This window comes from Salvia hispanica, chromosome 3, assembly GCF_023119035.1.
Source record: "Salvia hispanica cultivar TCC Black 2014 chromosome 3, UniMelb_Shisp_WGS_1.0, whole genome shotgun sequence".
Lineage (NCBI taxonomy): Eukaryota > Viridiplantae > Streptophyta > Magnoliopsida > Lamiales > Lamiaceae > Salvia > Salvia hispanica.
In genome coordinates, this window is record NC_062967.1 from 997509 (window position 1) to 1018152 (window position 20644).

Here is a 20644-nt window from a genome sequence, read left to right on the forward strand (position 1 = left end):
TTCATTAAGTGGAGCTGTCAATGTTATTCTTTTTATCTCTCTAGAAAAAATATGATTTTTTTTGGTTTTAATTTAAATATTTGAATGGATAAATAATGAGTTTATAAGGTGTCAAGATGCCCAAAGTTAGACCCCTCATCAAAGAAAAATGACAAGATGAAAAAGTTAATTTTCTATAAAATAACGGAACAACTAATTATTTCTAATTTGACTCCCGCTTCATATCTTAATTTTTTTTTTTTTTATGAGACAAAAATGCTCAAACCATTGAAAATGGTGAGCTTAACAACAACGAGCCACGAGGAGTTCATAGCAGCCCCAAAACGAGCTGCTTCAAACAACACAACGTACTCAAACAGAAAAGAACAAAAAAGGACAACCTAAGCTCACAAGGGTACGACCCAGCAACAACCCAAAAAAAAACACCCACGGAGCGTAGCTAAACAACAAAAATCAGAGAGGGGGCATTATTAATAAATTTGTTTATAAGGCTAAAAACGACATTATTTAATTATTCACGCCGTCACATTAATACACATGTATCATTATTCACTTACATTACTGAAAAATTACATGTATGCTAACCTAGCATGATATTTATTAGAAAAAAATAATCATCAAGAAAATTTGAGGATTTTTTAAAAATCACAATTTATTACAAATTCCGAAAGGTGCAATTAATTATGTTGGGTTTTAAATATACATATACTAACAGTAGAATATTCTAGTATTTATAATAAATACTAGTAGAATATTGATCAATCCCACTTCAATAGTCACAATCTTTCAACATTGGACATTATTTTGAGTGTCACAATCTTTCAATTTCCATGCACACGTTGGCCAATTTGATAGAACAACGACTCTGAAATTGACAAGTCCTAAATACAAATATGAATATATAAATTGTGATCAATATAATTTAACCAGTCGAAATAGACTTTGATCGATTTTTATTTAAAAGAAAATAAAAAGTAAAACCATATCAATGATTAATGAGGGGTGTGGGCCCCACCCCCATCCTATTTCAATAATATCACTTGGAAAATAACATGCACCCCATCTGTAACGTTGTATCTTTGCATGAATTTAAAATTAGGAAAACAGTACAAAATTTAATTTATTGATATAATTTGCTAATAAATAAACAAACACTAAAAGTCGAAAAAGGGCTGGACACCATGTGAATTGAAGCTACACCATCACCTTCTTCTCTTGTTAATGATTTTACATATTTACCCCTCTTCAAAATCTTAAATCATAGTACTAATATTATATTTTTTTCACAAAATTGATAATTTGGGATATAAACATTTTTTGTAAAATGTAGTCATCATAATTTTCATAATAATAGTAATAATGATAACGAATGGAAGCCAATGAGGGTAATATTGTATTTACAGTGTGATCAACATTATCGTTTTTGTCAAAACCTATGATTATATATTGGCATGTCTAAGAATATTCCTAATTAATTTATATACTATTAACCAAAGCTAAATTCTAAAAGAAGTTAAAAAAAAAAAATTCCACCTTTATAATCATTGTATAAAAATTATGATAGCATAGAATAAAATTTTTATGATGTAAAGAAAGATCTACTTATGAGTCCAAATGAGGTGTCCACATGCTTAAACGTATCAAGTAATTTTCATATTTCATCATTAGAGGTGGGTTTAATTAATATAATGCCACTTTATTATAATATTTTTTTTAATTTTTTTTTCATTTTAATGGACTTTGGGTACCTTTTAATTATCAAAAGTGATACTTTTTGTTAGTATTTATCTCATAAGACTTGGGCTAGCTAGAGAAATTAGTGTGTAATTATGTCATTTTTAGTAGTATATATATTAAGTTTGTGATTAAGATAATAATTGCTATAATTAATTGGATTTCTCTCCTCTTTTTGTTTCTTTTGCAAAAATTATTAAATTTCACAGACTTGTAATTTGTTAAATTATTAAAAACATTCAATAGATCAAATGATCAATCACTATGACATGATTGTTGGCCATAAAATAAAATAGAGAGAGGAATCTGGGAATCTCAATTATACTTGATAGTACTGAAAATAATTTAAGCTATACAAGATTACATATTATTCCAATCACTTGTTGTCTATAGTTATTAGACTATTTATTTATTTTTCCATTATTTGTACTCATCTTCCATTTTTTGCTGCTTTATCATTTTGCTTGAAATAACAAGACTGTTGGGCCTGATCTCACATATAGGCCTTTTATGTAAATCATTTTCATTTGAGTCTGGACTAGCCCAATTAATTTATGTAGTAAGCTATATATATCACAACAAGAAGTTTCAACATGAAAAGTTCATGGTTTGAATTCAATAGCAACATCTAAAGTATATGTATTCATTTATAATAATAATAATAATAATAATAATAATAATAATAATAATAGTGCTTTACTCCCTCCGTCCCTAAAGAGTATGCACTATTTTCTTTTTCGTCTGTCCCCAAAGAGTATGCACTTTCAATTTTGGAAACTCTCTTCTCTCTAATGAGGCGAGACTCATTCTCCACTAACAATACTGAAAAAACTTTCTCTATCTATCTTTCTCTTACTTTACCAATAATACATTAAAATTTGTGCCGAACCCAAAATTCATATTCTTTGGGAACGGGGGAGTGTTATTGATCATCTTTTTGTGATATTGTGAATAAACAAATTTCCAAAAAAAAGGTTTTATTGGCACGAATTGGCTTGAGACACGTGGCAACTGCAAGTAGCTTAAAACAAAGACCGACAACACATAAAGCAAAGATTAGGCCAAAAAATTACAAGGTGTTGAATTTGATTAGTGGATATTACTGTTTGAAAGTGCCAGCTAAAAAGTTCATTTATCCATCCATATTTTTCTTATACAATTATTCAAAAATCTTATTGCTGACTCAACCCTGACTCACAAACCAATAGAAAATTTACAGTTTCGATTCTTACACTTTGTAAAATTTCCAAAATAATAAAATCAAGATGATATATCCTAAACACGTTTATTACTTATAAACGAGATAAATTTGCTAATCAGAATTTAATTACTTAAGTATTTATTAATTATATTAGGTGATCGATGGTTCAGTGATTCATCATTATTGCTTTCTTAAACACCACGAATTAATGTATAAGGACTTTAATTAGTTGGCGTCCTAATTAATTATCCCTTTTTAGTGGTGATTAAAATTTCAAAAACAATACACATTAGCTATAGTGAAGAAATTTGGTCATGCAATTAATTATGTCACATTATTATATGACTCGTCAATTATTGTCCATTTGTCATCATGAGATCACGTCTTACCTAATTAACAAATTTTATTGTCTTTTTATTTAGTTAACTCCTCTCTTATCGTACTAATTGATTGATTAATTGCTATCTAGGAATTGGAAAATTTTATTTGTATACATTGAGAAAATAATAATTTTCTATTGTAAATAATTAATTATTAATCCAAAATCGTTGTCTCGTAATCTTCATATTCCGGAAATCTTTGAAATATAAATATTTAATTGTTTCATAGTATGAATCATGAACAAGTCACCATTTTAACTAGATAATAAATGGATAAATGTTTTAGCAAAAAAGCATCAAATTAAATGATCCATGAATCTAAACCCAAAGGATGACATGATTATTACAAGGAGAATTTAAACCTACAAACAAAGTTAATCAGAAAAACAAGAACTTTAATCAAAGTTAAACTATCAATGAAAACGGAAAAAAAGATTGGATTTTATGTTGAGAAGAACATTGAGAAATGGTCAATCTAGCTAGGGAATCTTCAGACAACTAAAGATTTTATTCTTTCTCCCACCATGTTTGGCCAATCCCAACTAGCCATTGGAAAATAAAAGGAAAAAAAAAAAAAAAAAAAAAAAAAAAAAAAAAAAAAAAACTTAGGTCAGAAAGGCAAAAAAAACTGTAAATTTCAGCCAAGAAGCAGACTTGCCTAGAGGTTGCATTTTTCTCTCTATCATATTTCAAGAAAACTCAACCCCTTGGAGGCAATTGATTCTCATGTAACATGTTGCATACTATTCTCTCTCTTAAACAATGCCTGCGAAACCGCCCTGACGTCGTCGTCGTCGTCTCCGACATCTCTTCCACCTGAAAATAGCCAGAAGAATAACAACAAGAAGTGTTTGTGTGTGAGTGAGAGAGAGAGGAGAGAGAGAGGGGTGAGAGATTTGGAAGGACTTGATAATGGTACTTATAATATGGGAGAATGATTTTGCTTAGTACATAGGGAAATAAACAAAGGTCGACAGCTTCAAAGAGATTGGATAGGAAAAGCAAAATAATAATAAATACAATATCACTAAAGTTTGCATTTGTCGAAAAAATTACTCAAATTTTGGTATGTCCTGCAACTTTAAAATTTAGCCGAAAAAGCAATATTGTTTTATTTATGAGTACGCGACATTAATTAACTGATTATATAAATACAATATCCCTGAAGTTTCTCGTTGTGAGATAATTGCTAGCAGATCCAAACTTCATGGTTTTTCTTATTAATTTTTAAAATTGCCGAACATACTAGAATTTGACCATTTTGTTACTACTATCTCCGTTTCATAAAGATACATGCATTTGACATGACAGTTTCTATAAATAAAAATACTCATATTTTTATGGGACGAATAGAGTAATAGTAGTAAGTACTTTTTTTCATTTGACATAAAATATATTTCCATCTTAATAAGGGAGCCTACGAAGTCAAATAATTTGTTCTTTTTTAAGTGCAAGGAACCTTTTTTTAGAACTAAAGGGAGCGAGGGCATTGAAGTGGAAAAATGAGGGAAGCCCATGAAAAATTGTTTGTCAAACCATAATTTAAAAGGGTAATAAAAACAAAGGAATGATTAGAAAAATATTATTGGCCAAACACTAGCTTAGAGAGAACAATCAAAGATAATGATGGGGGCGGCTTCCAAAGTTTTTTAATCATACATGTAATTCTCACTTTATAGAAATCAAGAAAGAATTTTAGATTAAAAAGATACTACTACTACTAAGCTAGCACTATTATAATTAGTTGGGCAATCTAGTTAATTAAATTTAATCAAGTTTGGATAAGAATTCCCTAAGTCACTATATATACACTATTCCCCCTAAAGATGGTTTCTAATTTTCTATTTCACTAAAGCTAATGAAATTCTTGCACTATTTAGCTAGTGTGAGCTTTGTCACAAATTATATTGAATTAATAACTTCTAAGTATCCCAACTAATTATACACTTGATTAGAAAATGAAAATTAAAAACCATTATCAAGAGAGTCCTAAGGTTAAATTGGATTGGTGAAAGGTTTTTGTATTTGTTGTTTTTCTTTGATTTCTTTGGTAGTTTTGGTTTGTTTGGATTGCTAACAAATTTTTTGTTTGTTGTTTTTCATTGATTTTTTTTTTTACAATTTTGTTTTATTTCTTGCTTTAGCATTTCTTTAGTACCTTTTGCCTTAGTTTCATATTCATACAAATATAAAATGGCATTCATGGAGCATATAAAATGAGCATATGAGTGTAAAATATAGAAAAGCTGACAATTTCTTCAAGGTAAATTGCAGTAGAGAAGATCACATACAATACTCCAATGTCATTCAATGAAAACATGAATGGGACATATCTGCCTACAACATTGTAATATTTCAACCAAAGATAGGTGAAAATCGAGCTTCGGATCTGAAAAATACGAGAGGCGAAAGCTTTTGAGTAACACTCCAGCCAAAAGAATTGCATTCACAGTTTATAAATTGTTTAGCTAAAAAAGAGAAATGATTGTTGAGCTGAAGACCCTGTAGTAAAAACAAAGGGAACAACAAAGCTGATGATCATATGTGTGGCCCACAACAAAAACAGCCACCAAGCTTGTATGTATATCTATATAGACATCTCTCCAAAACATCCAGTCCGAGACGGGAAGAGCTTCTACACCCCGAGAATGAAAGAATGGATCTCTGTCCAGCTTGTTACTGTGTAGAGAACTCCGGAAAGACCCTTCCAGCCAGGCATGCTTTCATCAGTTGCTTGTTTCTGTTTCGCGACCAGAGCTGGGAAAAGGGGAACAAAAGAAACGCCGAAATGATTTCCCACTCTTCTAAGGCTGGCGCTTGAACCTATCACGATTCCCACATCTGCTTCGAGCAAGCAAAGCAAGTCACCCACTGAATCTCCAATATAGATGGTCAGGGTCTGCTTATCGTTGCAGCTGTTCTGCAGTATTTTAGTAAACACTTGAACTTTGTCGATGGGAGACTCAATCTTCTTAACAATCTCACCCGTGGATATTGAGTCTTTAAAGACCAACTCATTTGCATGTATGGTACCATCTTCTAAACCAACTGCATGAGGTTAGACCAAATTGGTGTAACAGTGTAACCCTCAACGAATAATGAAGAAATTCCGTCCTAATCTTAGACAATACTAGTACAAAACAATATAAAGCACTTCATAACATATGAATCAGTTTCACAACACCATTATAAAACAAGATCTTACATAAATGAAATTCAAGGTCTCTTCAATCAGATTTCTTAATCGTAAGTTAAAGCATTCCTACACTAAAGGTAAGGACAACTCTTAAGTTTTACAAGTTAACTTAAAACTTGATGATGCAATATTTATGTTTCATAATGTGACAGGAAAAGGCTTACCTGAGGAAAACGCAGACCTGATTAGATCAGCACACCAGCAATAGGAGAGGATATTAATGTTTTTGTTCAACTTTTCATTCCTAACAGCATTCTGAAAAAAATTGGTACAGCCATCATGTAGGATAAGGCGTCCTCCAGCCCGTTTGATGTCGTCAGCATTTATACCCTTCAATACCCCAGACTCGATCACTCTTAAGTTTGCTTTCTTCTCAAAATCTGAAAGGTTCTCAAGTGCTGCACGCAGCCCGAGATAGTTGAATTTGTCCTCTACAAAGCACAATTAATCACAAAAAAATTTATCATCTACACTCCAAACCAATTAGCAGGTCTAGAAGATTGGCAGCATTTATGGTCATGAGAGAACCATGATAAAACACTCACCTTTATCAGAATGCAGTATGCTGTCAATGCACTGTTCATACTCTTCGGTGTAGTCCTTGGAAAGTTCTCCCCATGTATTTCTTAAATCAACTGAGGACATCCGAGCTAGTTGAGTTCCAGATTGGTTTTGATCTGATTTTGGAGCTGTTATAATTGCTATTTCCGCCAAGATCGCTGATGAGTCCACAACAGTGCACGTCAAATCAAAATCTGAAAATAACACGAGACATTTTTCTGTTGGGTTGTGCTCTTTAGAGAGTGGAACAACAATTTTCTGCGCAAGTGGCTGGGCTAGAAAGAACTCTATTTCAAGCTTCATAGCGTGAAAATAGAGCTTTTCAATTATATCAAGCTCTTCCCCAGTTAAAGATACACTCAATGTTTCCAAGAGATCCTCTGTTTGCAAAGCTGCAGCCTATACAGAAAAAAAGGGTTAGAACCGTAGGGGCAGAATAATTAATGAGAAGTAAGGCATATGTTGCTTTAGTTGAATGCAAAACTAGTATTGCTAACAAACCTGAAAAGCATCAGAGGAATAATTGTCTATCCACTTTTGGTAAGGATGAACACCTTCATTGGGATCAACAAGTGTCTGCAACTCCTTACCCAGAAAGGCATAAAGCCTCATACAAGGTGTCATGGCACCGATAGTATAAGCTGCCAATTTTGTTTTCTCAAAAGGAGTAGCGAGTTTACCAGGAGCTTTTATTCCATCAACCTTTCCCGAGGCCGTTGCCAACAAAAAATCTGTATACTTAACAGTTGCAGCATTTGGAGTGATGTCTTTGGGCAAACTAAAACCCCATACCTGCATAGGCCAATGTGGAGAACAGTTAGGAAAACAGTAACACAATGGAGTGATGTCAATTTAGAAGCAAACGAAATGGATTACAGTCATTAAACTAAGCCAATAAAACATCCCACAAGCTATTATGTCAGGTTTCTGGGTATCTAGTATTTCACCCAACAAGATGGCATGTGATCAAGTTATTTAGCAGAAGCAAACCAAAGAGCCAATCACATTACTAATCTTATTTTTATCCACCATAGACATGAAATAAACACGGAGTAGCATAATAAGCAATGTGTTACTGATCTAATTCACAAATACTGAAGATTCCAGACATATGAAAATAAATCTACATACAATCTTCATCTTCTTCTGTCCTCATCCTTGAAAACTATCTAGAAAACAATTTTAAACACTAAATCCTTGATGCCATTAAGAGAGATTTAGTATTGTGATGATTTTAAACACTAAATCCAAAAGTTTTCTACTCATCTTACAGGAGGTCTATTTTACAAACAAAGACCAGAGTATTATTACTTACATCACCAGATGAATCATGCATTTTGAGTTCTTTAAGAACATTTTTTCGGAGTTCAGCAATCCCAAGTTTTGCATCGTCATCATCAGCACATTCCTCAGCCATTTCATACCTGATGCACAACTTTTGGACCCTTACAATTAGAAATTATATTGCATTACTATTTAAACAGAGAGTTTGAATTATTAACAAAGGTCAAATATTTATCAATAATCAATTCCACTAAAACAGGTTTCACAAGCATGCATCATCTTCATTAAACTGGAAATTCTTAAAGTGTAAACAGAAACCATTTAACAACCTATGACACAAAATTAAAATTAAAAAAATAAGAAACAGAAACAGAACATATTCTTTTGCAACAAAGCTGATAGAATCTCTCAACTGCTAATATTTTCCCACCAAAGAATGAAGTATTCCACAAAACTAACATTCACAAGAATAAAACACCTATAAAATCGTTTGCACATTACGAATCTCTCCCTACGCTTATTTCCTAATATATCAAAGAAATATCCTCACTACGAATCTCTCCCTACGCTTATCATTAATTTGCTCACTAATTCTATCACGATTTCAAGCAAAATTAAAAAAAATCGTAGGCATATGAATTCTATACCAAGAAACAAACTTTTATTAAAGAAAAACTGAAAAACATTTAACGACAAAAAAAAACATAAGAATACGAAATGTAGATCAAATGAACACACAGAAGTTAGGATTACTAACGCTTTCACAAATGCACGGAGGAAATACACGTCCTGTGCGATATAATCGCGAAATGCGTCGAGCTTGAGATTTCCCGCCGCCAATGCGATCACAAACGGAGTGTAAAGAGCTTCAGTCCACTCCTTCTTGAACTTTAACCAGTACTTCTTTCCTAAGCCGTCTTCTATCGCTGCCGGCAACTTCCCCGTTGCCGACGATGCCATCGCAATTGCTTTAAAATCACCGGTAGTCGATGCGAATTTGCGAGATCGGAGACGCTGCACGAGCGCCGGGGAAGGAACAGAGCGAGAAGAAGTGGAAAACAGATTTGTGGAGAAATTGGGCGATTGCCGCGATGATAGGGTTTTGAGGGAACTTATCAGCTTCTGCATCAAATTTAGCGTGATTTTCCTTATTCTTCCAGAGTTTATTCCTCCAGAAGGATGTTCCACCGGTTTTGTGCAGCTGGTGGCGACGGCCGCAGCTGAGGAGGCGGTGGACGGTGGTGGCGGAGAGAGGCGGAGAGAGGAAATTGGAAAGTTTAAAATGGGCGGATGAAAATAACGCGTGATGGGCTCTAATATGTATATATATATTCCAGAAAAGCCCATTTATTAACGGCCCATTTCTCCCAAGATCGCTGTGCAGTTACAAGTGGTCCCACTAGCCCGAAATCAGTTAAACAGTTTTTTTGTTATTTTCGTTTGGAGTCAAAAAATAATTAACCCTTTTTTTTTATCTAATTTTAATTATTTTTATTTAATTTTTATCCGAAAGAATTGATAAGAGTAAGAGAAAAACATCTGAGGATTTGGTGGCCACGCAACCAAGCGGTATGGAGAGGGAATTGCTTTCCGGCCGAAGTAATTGTTGATCAAGCTCAGGAAACACTCGTAGAATGGCAAATGGCACAAGGTGGAAAACAAACATGCCTTCACGCAGACCCCATAGCTCCTCGCGAACCTCCACAATTCAGCACTGGAACAGCCACATCCGAAAGCTGGCAGTGTTACACGGATGCCGCTACATTCTTAGAGTCCAATATGATCAACACAGGTTCTTTATTGCTATCGCACGACAGTTTATTTCTTAATGCGTTTTCATCTTGTCATTATGGGATTGTGCCTCCCCGTGTATCTGAAGCGATAGTCATTCGTACTATGCTTCAGTATATTTCTCAACACTGTCCAAGGCCAGGTATCATATACACAGATGCACAAGGTATAGTCTTCTCTATCATGAACACATCACCCGATTGGTACGAATACGGAGCCGTCATATCGGAATGTCAACAATTACTACTACAGAGACCTGATGTGGTAGTTGCTTGGGGTTCGTCGATCAAACAATATGTGCTTACCTGATGTGGTAGTTGCTTGGGGTTCGTCGATCAAACAATATGTTAGCACATATTCTAGCTCGTAACTCCTTTATGTACCCTCCTTTTATGTTGTGGTCTTTTATTCCGGATTGCATCGTTGAATACTTTTAATCAATCTACCGTTATTTCTTAAAATAAAAAAAAAAACATCTACTAGCATTTGCACCTCGCGCTGTTCTAATTGTACCTTCAAAACATAAAAAGCTATTATCGGAATTTTTAAAATTTATTTATTTTTTAATTTATTTTATTTTACGGATAACAAACTGTATTAATCAATCGTATCACACCTGAAGCAATCAGTTGAAACCGTTAAAATTTGGATTTTTGAATAATTAATCTTTTTTTTATTTTAAGCGGAAGAGATAAAGCTTAGATAGCGTTTGCACCTCAGGCTGTTCTGATTGTACCTCCAAAATCCTACTGCATCAAAAAATGGCGGTTTTCTAAAATCTTGCTCAGTCGCCCATGCTCAATGGGGTCTCAAGCAGTTCAATTTTTCTGCGAATTCAGAAGTTCAGCCTATCATAATCACTTCCGCAGATTCATAGACGGCGGCGGCCGAACCAATTACAAGGCGTGTCGGTGGCGGTTTTTTACCGGTGGCCGGAGGTGGAATTGGGAGGGGAATTCGAGACCTAACCGACGGTCCAGATTCAGCGACGCTTATTCAGCGGACGAGTTCGATGAGGAGGATGTGTTGGAGTTCAGGAACGCCGTGAAGCAGAGGGTTTGGTGGTCCGATGATGATGAGGAGGAGGAGGAAGATGGTTTTGGGATTCTCGAAGCTTCGATTGGATTCGATTGGGTGTTTAAGGTAGTGTATTAGGTCAATTTATCGCTTGCTTTTAAATTGTAGTATAATAATGTAGAATTATGATAATTTTCCTCCATAATTTACTGATTTCTGACAGATTTAGAAGTTAATTGAAGTTATTTTCGTTTTATTCAAATTGAGTTTGTGATATATTGATGGTTTAATGGTGAATTCAGTGGTTGAGAGTAGCATAGTTGCTGAAATATTCTCAATTTTGTTGCTGCATTGTAATTGGTGAATGAATCTGTGGATTTTTTTAGAATAGCATTGACGACAACGTATTGACCTCAGTTTGCAGCTTAGAGTTGATTATTGGCTAATATATGTTTGATTCTGCAAAATTGGAGTTTGAAGTTATGTGTTTCATGCTCTTCATTGAAAATGAGGCTTCGAGAAATAGGTTTCTCACAATTAGATTAACTGCTCTTTTACTGTTTGATGCATGAAAGCAGAGATCTTGTAGATAACTTTGTTGGTGTGTACGTTAGTTCGAATAGTTTGTCTCACACTTCAATGAGATGATGGAGTTCAGTTATAGTGCAGATACTTCGAGCCTTTGGATGGATGGTTCCAGCAGTTGTGATCTACTTTTTTATGGGCAGGGGCCCTGATTCTATCCTCATGGCACTTGCTCTTCCCCTGGCTCAGTCAGCGTTTTATCTAGTTGCGGACATGGTGTGGGGGAGGGCTGATGAAACCCCAAGACGGAAGTCTAAGAGGAAGAAGAGGCCTTTCACTGGTAGTTCTAGAGCAAGAAGAGAAAAGGGAGGCCAAACCCGAAATAGGAAGGATGCTTACAAGTCATGGTTCGAAGGCAATAATAACAATGCAAATGAGAGCAGGAATCGTCAAGATTTTGGAGGGTGGGACGAGCTAGATACTCCAGTGAGAGCGGAGAAGGATCCTCGTGTGGCGCCTATTAAAAAGGAAGAGGAACCAGGAGTGAATGAGTGATTTAAGATAACTAGGAGAACAAAGGGTAAAAGTCCACTGCTCGTGAGACTCTTAATTTCAAAGTTCCTTTTTTTGGGATTTTGGACCAAGTTATTCTGATCTCGAGTTTGCATACAAAATTGCCCCCATTCTTTGACAAATCAGCTTTCAATTGCTAAGCTCGCTTGACTTCTATACCGGTAAGGATCCAGAACAAGGGTAGGCATGGTGGATCGACACTGCTCTTAAAGGTTCGGTCTTTGGCTTCAGTTCTCCCATTTCAGGCATGGATTATATTATGAGCCTTTGTTAAGGTTTCGGCTGTTGTCATTCGTTGTGCCACTATTATTGTTCGTTATCTATTCAAGAACCGTTCTGTGTATACGTTATTTTCTGTTAAGGACGAATGAGGTTGAATATATACCATCTTATAGAATGTGAAACATTCATTGTCTTGACATAGGACTCTGTTACACAATGGAAGCTTATCTAGATGGAATCAAAACACAGCAAAAACATCAAATTATAGGCATATACTACTAAAAAACACTGTTACCATTAACCACTAGTCCTTGTTGACTTGTTTGACATCCTAATGCGTTTTGAAAATATTGGTTCCTGTTGTGGTAGATGCTGAATTCTTGAACATGCCTGGACCGGACCTACGCACCCTGCTGTCGACGCTCCCCTGTCGGAGTTTCCCCCGGTTCGATCCTTGTCATCTTGAAGTGTGGCAGAGTTTTTTCATCTTCCTGGTCATGGTAGATGTAGGCTAAGCCACCATGCCTGGTGACATCCATTCCGGCCATTTCATCATCGGACGAAATCCTCAGCAACCTCAGCTTGTGGAGCACCCAGAACAGTGGTGCCATTGTCACCGTGACCCACAAGATAATCACCAGAATTTGGACGATCTGGGCGCCCAAGAGCCTCCCGCCACCGCCCATGAGCAGCCCGTACGGCCTATCTGGTTTCCCTGGGTAAACCTCGTTTACAAAAGCTTTCTTGGCGAATAGCCCAGTGAATAGCAAGCCCCATGCGCCACAGCCACCGTGCAGCTGCGCCGCCTCCAATGGGTCATCATACTTTACCTTCTCGGCCAGCTTGTTGAACCCTATCAGCACCCAAGATGCCACGAAGCCGCATATAATTGCAGCCCACGGCTCAACCACAGAGCAACCTGAGGTGATTGCAGCAAACCCTCCCAACAGCCCGTTGCACACATCAATCACATTCCAATGCCCAACCAAGAGCCTCTTCCCGAACAGGGTGGTTAGGGCAGCCGTGCTTCCAGCTAATGTAGTCGTGACAGCAGTTCTCCCCACCGCGCTCCACTGGCCGTAGTAGGCCCCCCTAGTGCCGTATGACTTCGCTATCGCCAGAAACGAACCAGGGTTGAAACCGTACCACCCGAACCATAGAAGGAAGGTGCCTAGCACCACTAAAGATGCACTGTGACCACGCAGAGCGACGGACAGGCCACTGTGGTCGAACCGGCCGATCCTCGGTCCCTCGATGAGCGCTCCCCATAAACCAGCAATGCCACCGACCATGTGTACTACACCCGAGCCAGCAAAGTCGATGGCTCCCGAGCCGAAGAGAAAGTTCCCGTCCGCCTTCGCTGCGCCAGCCCAACCATCGCCGGACCAGACCCAATGTGAGACCACCGGATACACGAACCCAGTGAGGAATGAGGAGTATATCAAATATGCCACAAATTGAGTTCTTTCTGCAATCGAACCGCTAGTAATGCCTGATCACAATATACATCATAATATTATGATTGGACAAATATACCCTTTACTATATACAAAAATGACATTTTAAAGATGAAAATCACACTCCTACTTCATTCTTTATTCAGCTTATACACTAAACAAAAAATAGTAGATTCTTACTACCTATGAATCTATTATTAATGTCAGAATAAAACCCATTATTTCTCTTCCCTTTCTTTTTGGTTTCATATCCAATTTTTCCATATGTATTAACCCTGCAACCGTTGACATTCTGCATTAACACCATCAATAAATGCCACATTATTTTTCAATGACTTTTGCCTTTAATTCCATTAAAGTCATAGATTTTTACGTTTCACAGAATATATCATAATTATTTACAAGAAAATTAGTAAAGAAAATCTTAATCACCTGCAGCAGCAATGGCGAAAGCCCATTGATACAAGAAGAAGCTATAATCCCCGGCGGGAGAGGGGAAATCTCTGAGGCCGAAGAAGTGTTTTCCGATGAAACCATTCGAGGGGCCACCGAAGGCAAAGGCGTAGCCAAAGAGGTAGTAGCTGAGGCCGCCGGCTGCGGCGTCTAGAACGTTCGTGAGCATGATGTTCATGGTGTTCTTGGCCCGGACCGAGCCCGCGCAGAGCATGGCGAAGCCGAGCTGCATGGCGAAGACCAAGTAGGCCGAGAAGAGGAGGTACGTGTTGTCGATGGCGAACTTGGCCCCGTCGAGGCGGGCGGAGACCTCGTCGAAGCGGGTGCAGAGGAAGGCGGCCGCGGCGGTGGCGTTGGCCGCGGAGCCGCCGAGGAGGGGGAGGAGGTCGGCTGCTGAGCAGCTCAAGGGATCAGCCATGGAGAGAAAATATTTTGGGATGAGAATGAATCATTAGAGGAGATTTGATATTTATAGAGATTTTGGAAGGCTTGGGGGTATTTTGGACATTTTATATGTGTTAATTATAGTACATATTTCGCAATTAATTTGGTTCTAATTATATTGTGTTCATTATCATGTAAAGCTGTATTGAGTAAGTTCATGTTTTTATTCAATGTATGCAAATTAGGTTATATAGTATGAAAATATATTTCGCAGTTAATTTGGTTCCACATATATCCTGATTTTCAATTAGTGAATGTTATATAAATCTGAATTATTTTTGTCAATTCAATATTGTTTTTTTGGTTGGAGTAACATAATTACCTAATTTTAAATTCATTTTTATAAAGTCATAGTAATATATACTAGAGAATTGGTGATATTTCGAAAATACTTATGAAATTGGCGATGCGATTATTTATGAAGACATAATATAATTCCCTAATTTTAAATAAAATTGATGATATTGCGAAGGCACAATTAATGATATGGCACATATTTTATGAAGTCACAATATAGATTTTAGTTGTGAGGGGTATCATCATATTCTAATATTAGTCTAAAAATATCAACAGAAGCTTGACAAGTCATGGTGGAGTTCTAAAAATATGAGATTCTTTTTTAATATTTGGTATGATTCCTGTAAAAAGTAGTAGTAATAAATTTTGGATTCAATACATTTGAATCTTGAATCTTGCTGTTGACCTTTTGAATGTCATTAATTATTGGGTTGAAAATAGCAATAAAGCGTTATAAACAATTTGCCTAAATATAATATAGGCCAGCAATGAATTAATTGAGATAGGTATCGTGAACTGGATCTCTATCTGTTAAAAGGTCAGATATTTCATTATTAAGAGCTTTAGATAATTACCAATTGGTCAAATTAATAGTAGTACTACTTTTTGTATAGAATGATTAATCAGTTTGATTAAATAAGATAAATTTGATGTCCATCATCATTACATAGAGATTATTAAATAAATGAAAGAAGTTCTTTTGACCTCGATGCAAATTATATTTAATTAGTCACCTACCTTTTGCACGAATATGTAGTTGAGATTTGATCCCATCATAAATATTGAAAAGCTTATGTGATTAGCCATTTTTAATGTCTAGAATCAGTTTTATGAAGACAACTGAGTGTTGATTCCTTTCTACTCAATTTTTGGTATGAGTTTGTGTGTTAATAAAGTGATTAAAGCCTATGCTCAAAATTTCTAGGATCGAATTACTATACTCAATGTTTTTGTGTGTTGATTCTATATGTATAAATTATAAGGCTACAATTTTTGACACGACACGATAACACGACACGAACCGGCACGAAATTAATGGGTTTGGGTCAGAGCTTATTGGGTTCGTGTCCTTATCGGGTCGACCCGTTAAGGACACGAAAATTGCGTGTCGTGTTCGTGTTATCTGTTAACAATACGTGTTCGTGTTATCCGTTAACAAATACTCCTACTTATTAAATTGACTCTCATAGTCTCATTCGCTCATAGCTCATTTAAATCATTTAAATATTTAATCAATTTCCAATACGTGTTGTTATCGTGTCCTGTTGACCCGACCCGATAAGGACACGAAAATTTCGTGTTCGTGCCGGGTTCGTGTTATCTTTTAACAATACGTGTCCGTGTTATCCGTTAACAAATACTCCTACTTATTAAATTGACTCTCATAGTCTCATTCGCTCATAACTCATTTAAATCATTTAAATATTTAATCAATTTCCAATACGTGTTGTTATCGTGTCGTGTTGACCAAAAGTGGTTCGTGTCGTTAATGGGTTCGTGTCGTGTCGTGTACGTGTTGTTATCGTGTCGTGTTCGTGTTCGTGTTTGAGTGTTTGAGGTTTTCTTAATGGGTCGTGTTCGTGTCGTCACGATAACGACCCGACACTCACGATTTTCCACCCCCGATAAATTATACTACTAATTATTTACATATATAAGTATAATTTATACATATAAAATCTAACAGCAATATTTATATTTTGTATTTTCAAATATTTTTGACCGAACCAATCTCCATTTTTATAAGAATCTATGGAAACCGTAGGCGTTTGGACTTTGGAGTTTGGAGGGTAAAATTAATGCCAAAAATTCGCAGCGTATGAATTTTATAATTGAAGAGGCTAAAAATGTGATCAGAAGGCTGACCTCTCATTGAGAATAATTGGTTATCAAATTAATTATATAAGAAAATATCAACTATATAGAAAAGTCAGATCTAAACAGCATATTATAAAGTTAAAAGAAGTAAATAGCTGAAAACGTTGATGTCTGCATATACTATGACAGCACAATTGTGCCTACTTTTCAAACAAGATGATTCTCGATGAATTTTAAGACAAAATTATAAGCAACGAACTACAAATTATTGATAATTTAGCTATAAGTAGTGGGTGAACTAACATCACACGTGATGTCACTATACATGTTTGTCTTATTTAGTTTCTTCCTACTTAATTTCGAATACATTGAATTATTGATTACTTTATTTTGTTACACGCGATACCTATCAATTAATCATTATATAAAATAATCATCGATGACTATATAATATCTAGTTAGTTCATAAAATATCTCAATCTAAATGATTAGTTTCCTCTTTTAGCTAAAATAATATTTTTAATTCTTCTTATTTTATTCTCTTATAATGAGTAGTATTTTATTTTTTTCCCATTTACATATATTATTATCTCTACACTTATTCATTCAAATCCACTCATTTAACCAAAAATCCACTCAAACATATAGCTTAAAACTAAAAGGTGTAACAACACTTGATAAGATGAAAATATGAGAAAATTTCATCTTTTATAATAGAGACTAGACAAAAGATCTGTCAGCAAAAGAAGCAATACAATTCTCAAAGAGCATACAATTTCACTTATCCTTCGACTTCAATTGTCCTGCAAGTAGGACTAGCCCGACAGACGCGAACGCAGATAAGAACGTTGATGAGTAGAAGATCGACAGCAGCGTCAATCGCAGCGACTGCATTTCACATCATTTCTCCATTCAGCAAAGATCGTATGATGAAAACGAACTGTATAAAAAATAAGTTTACATTACGCACCTTAGCAAGGAGCAGCGCGTTGTCGTTTGCATACTCCAACGAGCTCTCTGGTATGCGTTGGATGCCTTGACTCACTTGCCACGTGAGAATCCTGCAAGCGGATTTTCAAAAAGAAGGCGTGAGTTTCTCAAACTTTGCTCGTGAAATGAGAATCTCACAGCTCGGGGGGAGTGTACCCGAAGAAGAAGGCAATGACAGCACCAGTATACGCCTTTTCTGGAGTCAATTCGACCTGGAGCTCGCCAAACTGCAGAGAGGCAGGAGTATGACCGCCTCGTTTCCACAATATAGTGATTATAGAACATGATTTAGTTCAATTGCAAGACGATATACCTTTAGAACCCGAGTTTCCTGTTTTGGTTCTTCATCAGCTACCTCGGAAACTGGAACTTGGGACAATGCCTTTCCTGCTCTGTTCATGACTTTGGCAATCTATGCTGATTAAGAATGATCAACAGTAAATTGAGGTGCAGAAAATGCTTATGGTGAATGTAATCCGAAACCAGAAACCGATAAACAAAGCAACAAGAAACTCAAGGGTGAAACAAATGTACTTTCATGACTTCGTTTAAAACAAGACTCTATCCATACCATTTGCAGTTCACCTTGACCATACTGGCCCATCGCCTGGAACCTTCTAGAAGCCGAAACCAGGCGCTTGCCAAGTGCTAACTAGCAGTAAGACCGAAATCAGTAAGCACTAATACAGACGTTTTCACGAACACGAAAAACACCACAGACAGCGGTATCACTGCAAACTTGCCTGACTTGTTATTACTGGTCAGAGAGCCCACTAGCTGGGGGAGCTTGCTCACCAAAGCTGCTGAAACTGACGTCTCTGCATTTTCCCACGCTCTACTTATATTTAACAAAGTCTCACCAGCCTCTTCACCACACTGAAATACAAAGGCAGCAGACAATTCATCATCAACACATCAATCACTTCAAAATCTCTAATGCATTTCAAATTTCAATCAATAACACAAACTGACCTCATCTTTGACAGTGCCGTTTGAGAGGTCAAAGGCCGCATCATTCAGCTTCAACATTTTAAAGGGAAAAGTTAATTTCTCTATAAAAGTGAAGAAATAGAGAAGACAAAATAACAACAGTATGAAAATCAGGAATTGGTTTAGTCGTGTTCGAGCAAAATACAACCATCAATGCTTAAGATGTAAACCTAACTCATCTCCACAGCACAGCTGCAAAATTCAGAGCCATATCGAATGCGACACAGCTATCCGCAGACGTTATTTATCACCTAATGCTAGTATTTGTGCTTCAAATTACAAATTCTCATCCTACTAATGCAAAGTTATGATCATTATTCAGCTACATTACACAATGCATGAATACCCCTGTTGCATTTCATAATTTTTACAGCATTTTACATAACTTCGATCAATTCAAAAATTGCAGGCACAGCTTATCAATTCCATCTTCTACAGTTATGCAAAAGGTACAAACATCCATGCACAGTGTACACATTTCACAAAAACATAAATTCTACAAACTCGAGATAGAAAAATTCGAACCCTAAAACAAGCACACGTCTTCAATTAGTAAGCTTACATCCAGACGGAGATCATTCGGCAACTGCTTAAAATAATCCGCGGGAAGAACAAAACAATCCTGCGAAAAAAAAAAATTTAATTTCCGATTTAGTTAATTGCATAAATCACAATACAATTGGCCATACCGCGAGCTCTTGGAGAAGAATTTGAAGGTCACGGTCAATGGATTTGGAAGAATCCGATGATTCTGCGAGAGCAAATGATATTGTTCGAAGCCATTTCGACTTTAGGGGTCTGTGATTGGGGAAGGAGGGGATATGGAGGGGAGTTTGGGGGGAAAAGTGGGAATGAGAGGGCGAGAATTTGGAGGGAGGAAGAAGATTGAGAGCTGAGAGTGAAGTGGTTGCCATTTTTTGGTTTCCAAGTGAGAAAAGGTGTTGCAGTTTTTTTTTTTTTGTTAGATTTATTTCAAATATTTATTTTTATTTTTATGATTTTGGAGATGACATGTGGACTGAATGTGGACAAATTATCCAATATTTTGGATCATATAATTATAATAACGATAATATGTAATCTGTAAATGAAAAAAAAGTTGATTTTTCGAAGTTGATTTTCTGTTTGATAAGCCAGTAATGTCTAGATATAGATACTTATATGACTATTTTTAAGCGTTTGATATCATAGTTAATCTATTATGTCAACCCGTAGTTTTCTCATTGGCCCATCCGAGCCCGCAAATTTTTTCTTAAAATACAAAGATATGTATCTCACAAATTTAGTCGGATAGCATTTCTACCTCATTTATTATGATTTATTAATACAAAATCTAGATAATTTATTGTCTACCAAACAACAACTAAAAAACTTTCATCCGAGCTTATCTTGACACGAAGCCCGCATTTCTTATTTCATTTAACAAATCTTATTATATCTCATCTTTCTTATCAAACGAGCCATTAATTTACATGAATTAATTTTTTCTAAAGTATTAGGAACAGTAAATATGTAATACTACATCCGTTCCCAAAATTTGTCCCACTTTGACCCGACACAGATTTTAAGAAATGTAATAGAAAGTGAGTTGAAAAAGTTAGTGAATCGTGGATCTTACTTTTATATATTAGTTTTATAACAAAATATGAGGAGGAAAGAGTTAGTGGAATATGGGGTCCACTACCAAAAATGGTAAAAGTGAAGAACAAAT

The 20644-nt window shown here is 35.9% G+C and overlaps 3 protein-coding genes across 6 annotated transcripts; 1 reads left to right on the top strand and 2 right to left on the bottom strand.

The window, feature by feature from the left end:
- Positions 1–5751: 5751 nt before the first annotated feature.
- Positions 5752–9632, bottom strand: LOC125215734 (bifunctional TH2 protein, mitochondrial). Of its 2 annotated transcripts, none has more exons than XM_048117262.1 (6): positions 9114–9632; positions 8388–8496; positions 7574–7864; positions 7057–7471; positions 6676–6942; positions 5752–6363 (listed from the first exon to the last, which is right to left on the bottom strand). In XM_048117262.1, exons 1-6 carry the CDS (start codon positions 9482–9484, stop codon positions 5951–5953), a joined length of 1866 nt encoding a protein of 621 aa, XP_047973219.1. In that variant the 5' UTR covers positions 9485–9632; the 3' UTR covers positions 5752–5950. The 2 variants fall into 2 exon arrangements, with proteins under 2 accessions (XP_047973219.1, XP_047973220.1); XM_048117263.1 differs by having other exon boundaries at positions 8388–8507; positions 9114–9228.
- Positions 9633–10883: 1251 nt separating this feature from the next.
- Positions 10884–13078, top strand: LOC125209173. Of its 3 annotated transcripts, none has more exons than XR_007174313.1 (3): positions 10884–11290; positions 11834–12474; positions 12854–13078. XR_007174313.1 is itself a non-coding variant. In XM_048108785.1 (3 exons), exons 1-2 carry the CDS (start codon positions 10949–10951, stop codon positions 12242–12244), a joined length of 753 nt encoding a protein of 250 aa, XP_047964742.1. In that variant the 5' UTR covers positions 10884–10948; the 3' UTR covers positions 12245–12269; positions 12389–12666. The 3 variants fall into 3 exon arrangements, 2 of the variants coding, with proteins under 2 accessions (XP_047964742.1, XP_047964741.1); XM_048108785.1 differs by lacking the exon at positions 12854–13078 and having other exon boundaries at positions 11834–12269; positions 12389–12666; XM_048108784.1 differs by lacking the exon at positions 12854–13078 and having other exon boundaries at positions 11834–12666.
- Positions 12631–19880, bottom strand: LOC125209175 (ammonium transporter 1 member 2-like). The gene is made up of 11 exons (XM_048108787.1): positions 19623–19880; positions 19496–19555; positions 18916–18963; positions 18687–18819; positions 18515–18591; positions 18257–18355; positions 18100–18170; positions 17924–18014; positions 17747–17841; positions 14374–14795; positions 12631–13976 (listed from the first exon to the last, which is right to left on the bottom strand). Exons 1-11 carry the CDS (start codon positions 19845–19847, stop codon positions 12886–12888), a joined length of 2412 nt encoding a protein of 803 aa, XP_047964744.1. The 5' UTR covers positions 19848–19880; the 3' UTR covers positions 12631–12885.
- Positions 19881–20644: the final 764 nt, after the last annotated feature.

What these genes read in the sequence shown, in the direction of transcription:
- LOC125215734 (XM_048117262.1), bottom strand. Translation starts at nt 9,484, where the DNA reads ATGCAGAAGCTGATAAGTTCCCTCAAAACCCTATCATCGCGGCAATCG. An exon ending in ATTCCTCTGATGCTTTTCAG is followed by an intron (nt 7,472 to 7,573) that starts GTTTGTTAGCAA and finishes TTTTCTGTATAG; the next exon opens with GCTGCAGCTTTGCAAACAGA. An exon ending in CAGGTCTGCGTTTTCCTCAG is followed by an intron (nt 6,364 to 6,675) that starts GTAAGCCTTTTC and finishes AACCTCATGCAG; the next exon opens with TTGGTTTAGAAGATGGTACC.
- LOC125209173 (XM_048108784.1), top strand. Translation starts at nt 10,949, where the DNA reads ATGGGGTCTCAAGCAGTTCAATTTTTCTGCGAATTCAGAAGTTCAGCC. An exon ending in GATTCGATTGGGTGTTTAAG is followed by an intron (nt 11,291 to 11,833) that starts GTAGTGTATTAG and finishes GTTATAGTGCAG; the next exon opens with ATACTTCGAGCCTTTGGATG.
- LOC125209175 (XM_048108787.1), bottom strand. Translation starts at nt 19,847, where the DNA reads ATGGCAACCACTTCACTCTCAGCTCTCAATCTTCTTCCTCCCTCCAAA. An exon ending in CGAATGATCTCCGTCTGGAT is followed by an intron (nt 18,964 to 19,495) that starts GTAAGCTTACTA and finishes AAAATGTTGAAG; the next exon opens with CTGAATGATGCGGCCTTTGA. An exon ending in ACGCGCTGCTCCTTGCTAAG is followed by an intron (nt 17,842 to 17,923) that starts GTGCGTAATGTA and finishes TGTGAAATGCAG; the next exon opens with TCGCTGCGATTGACGCTGCT.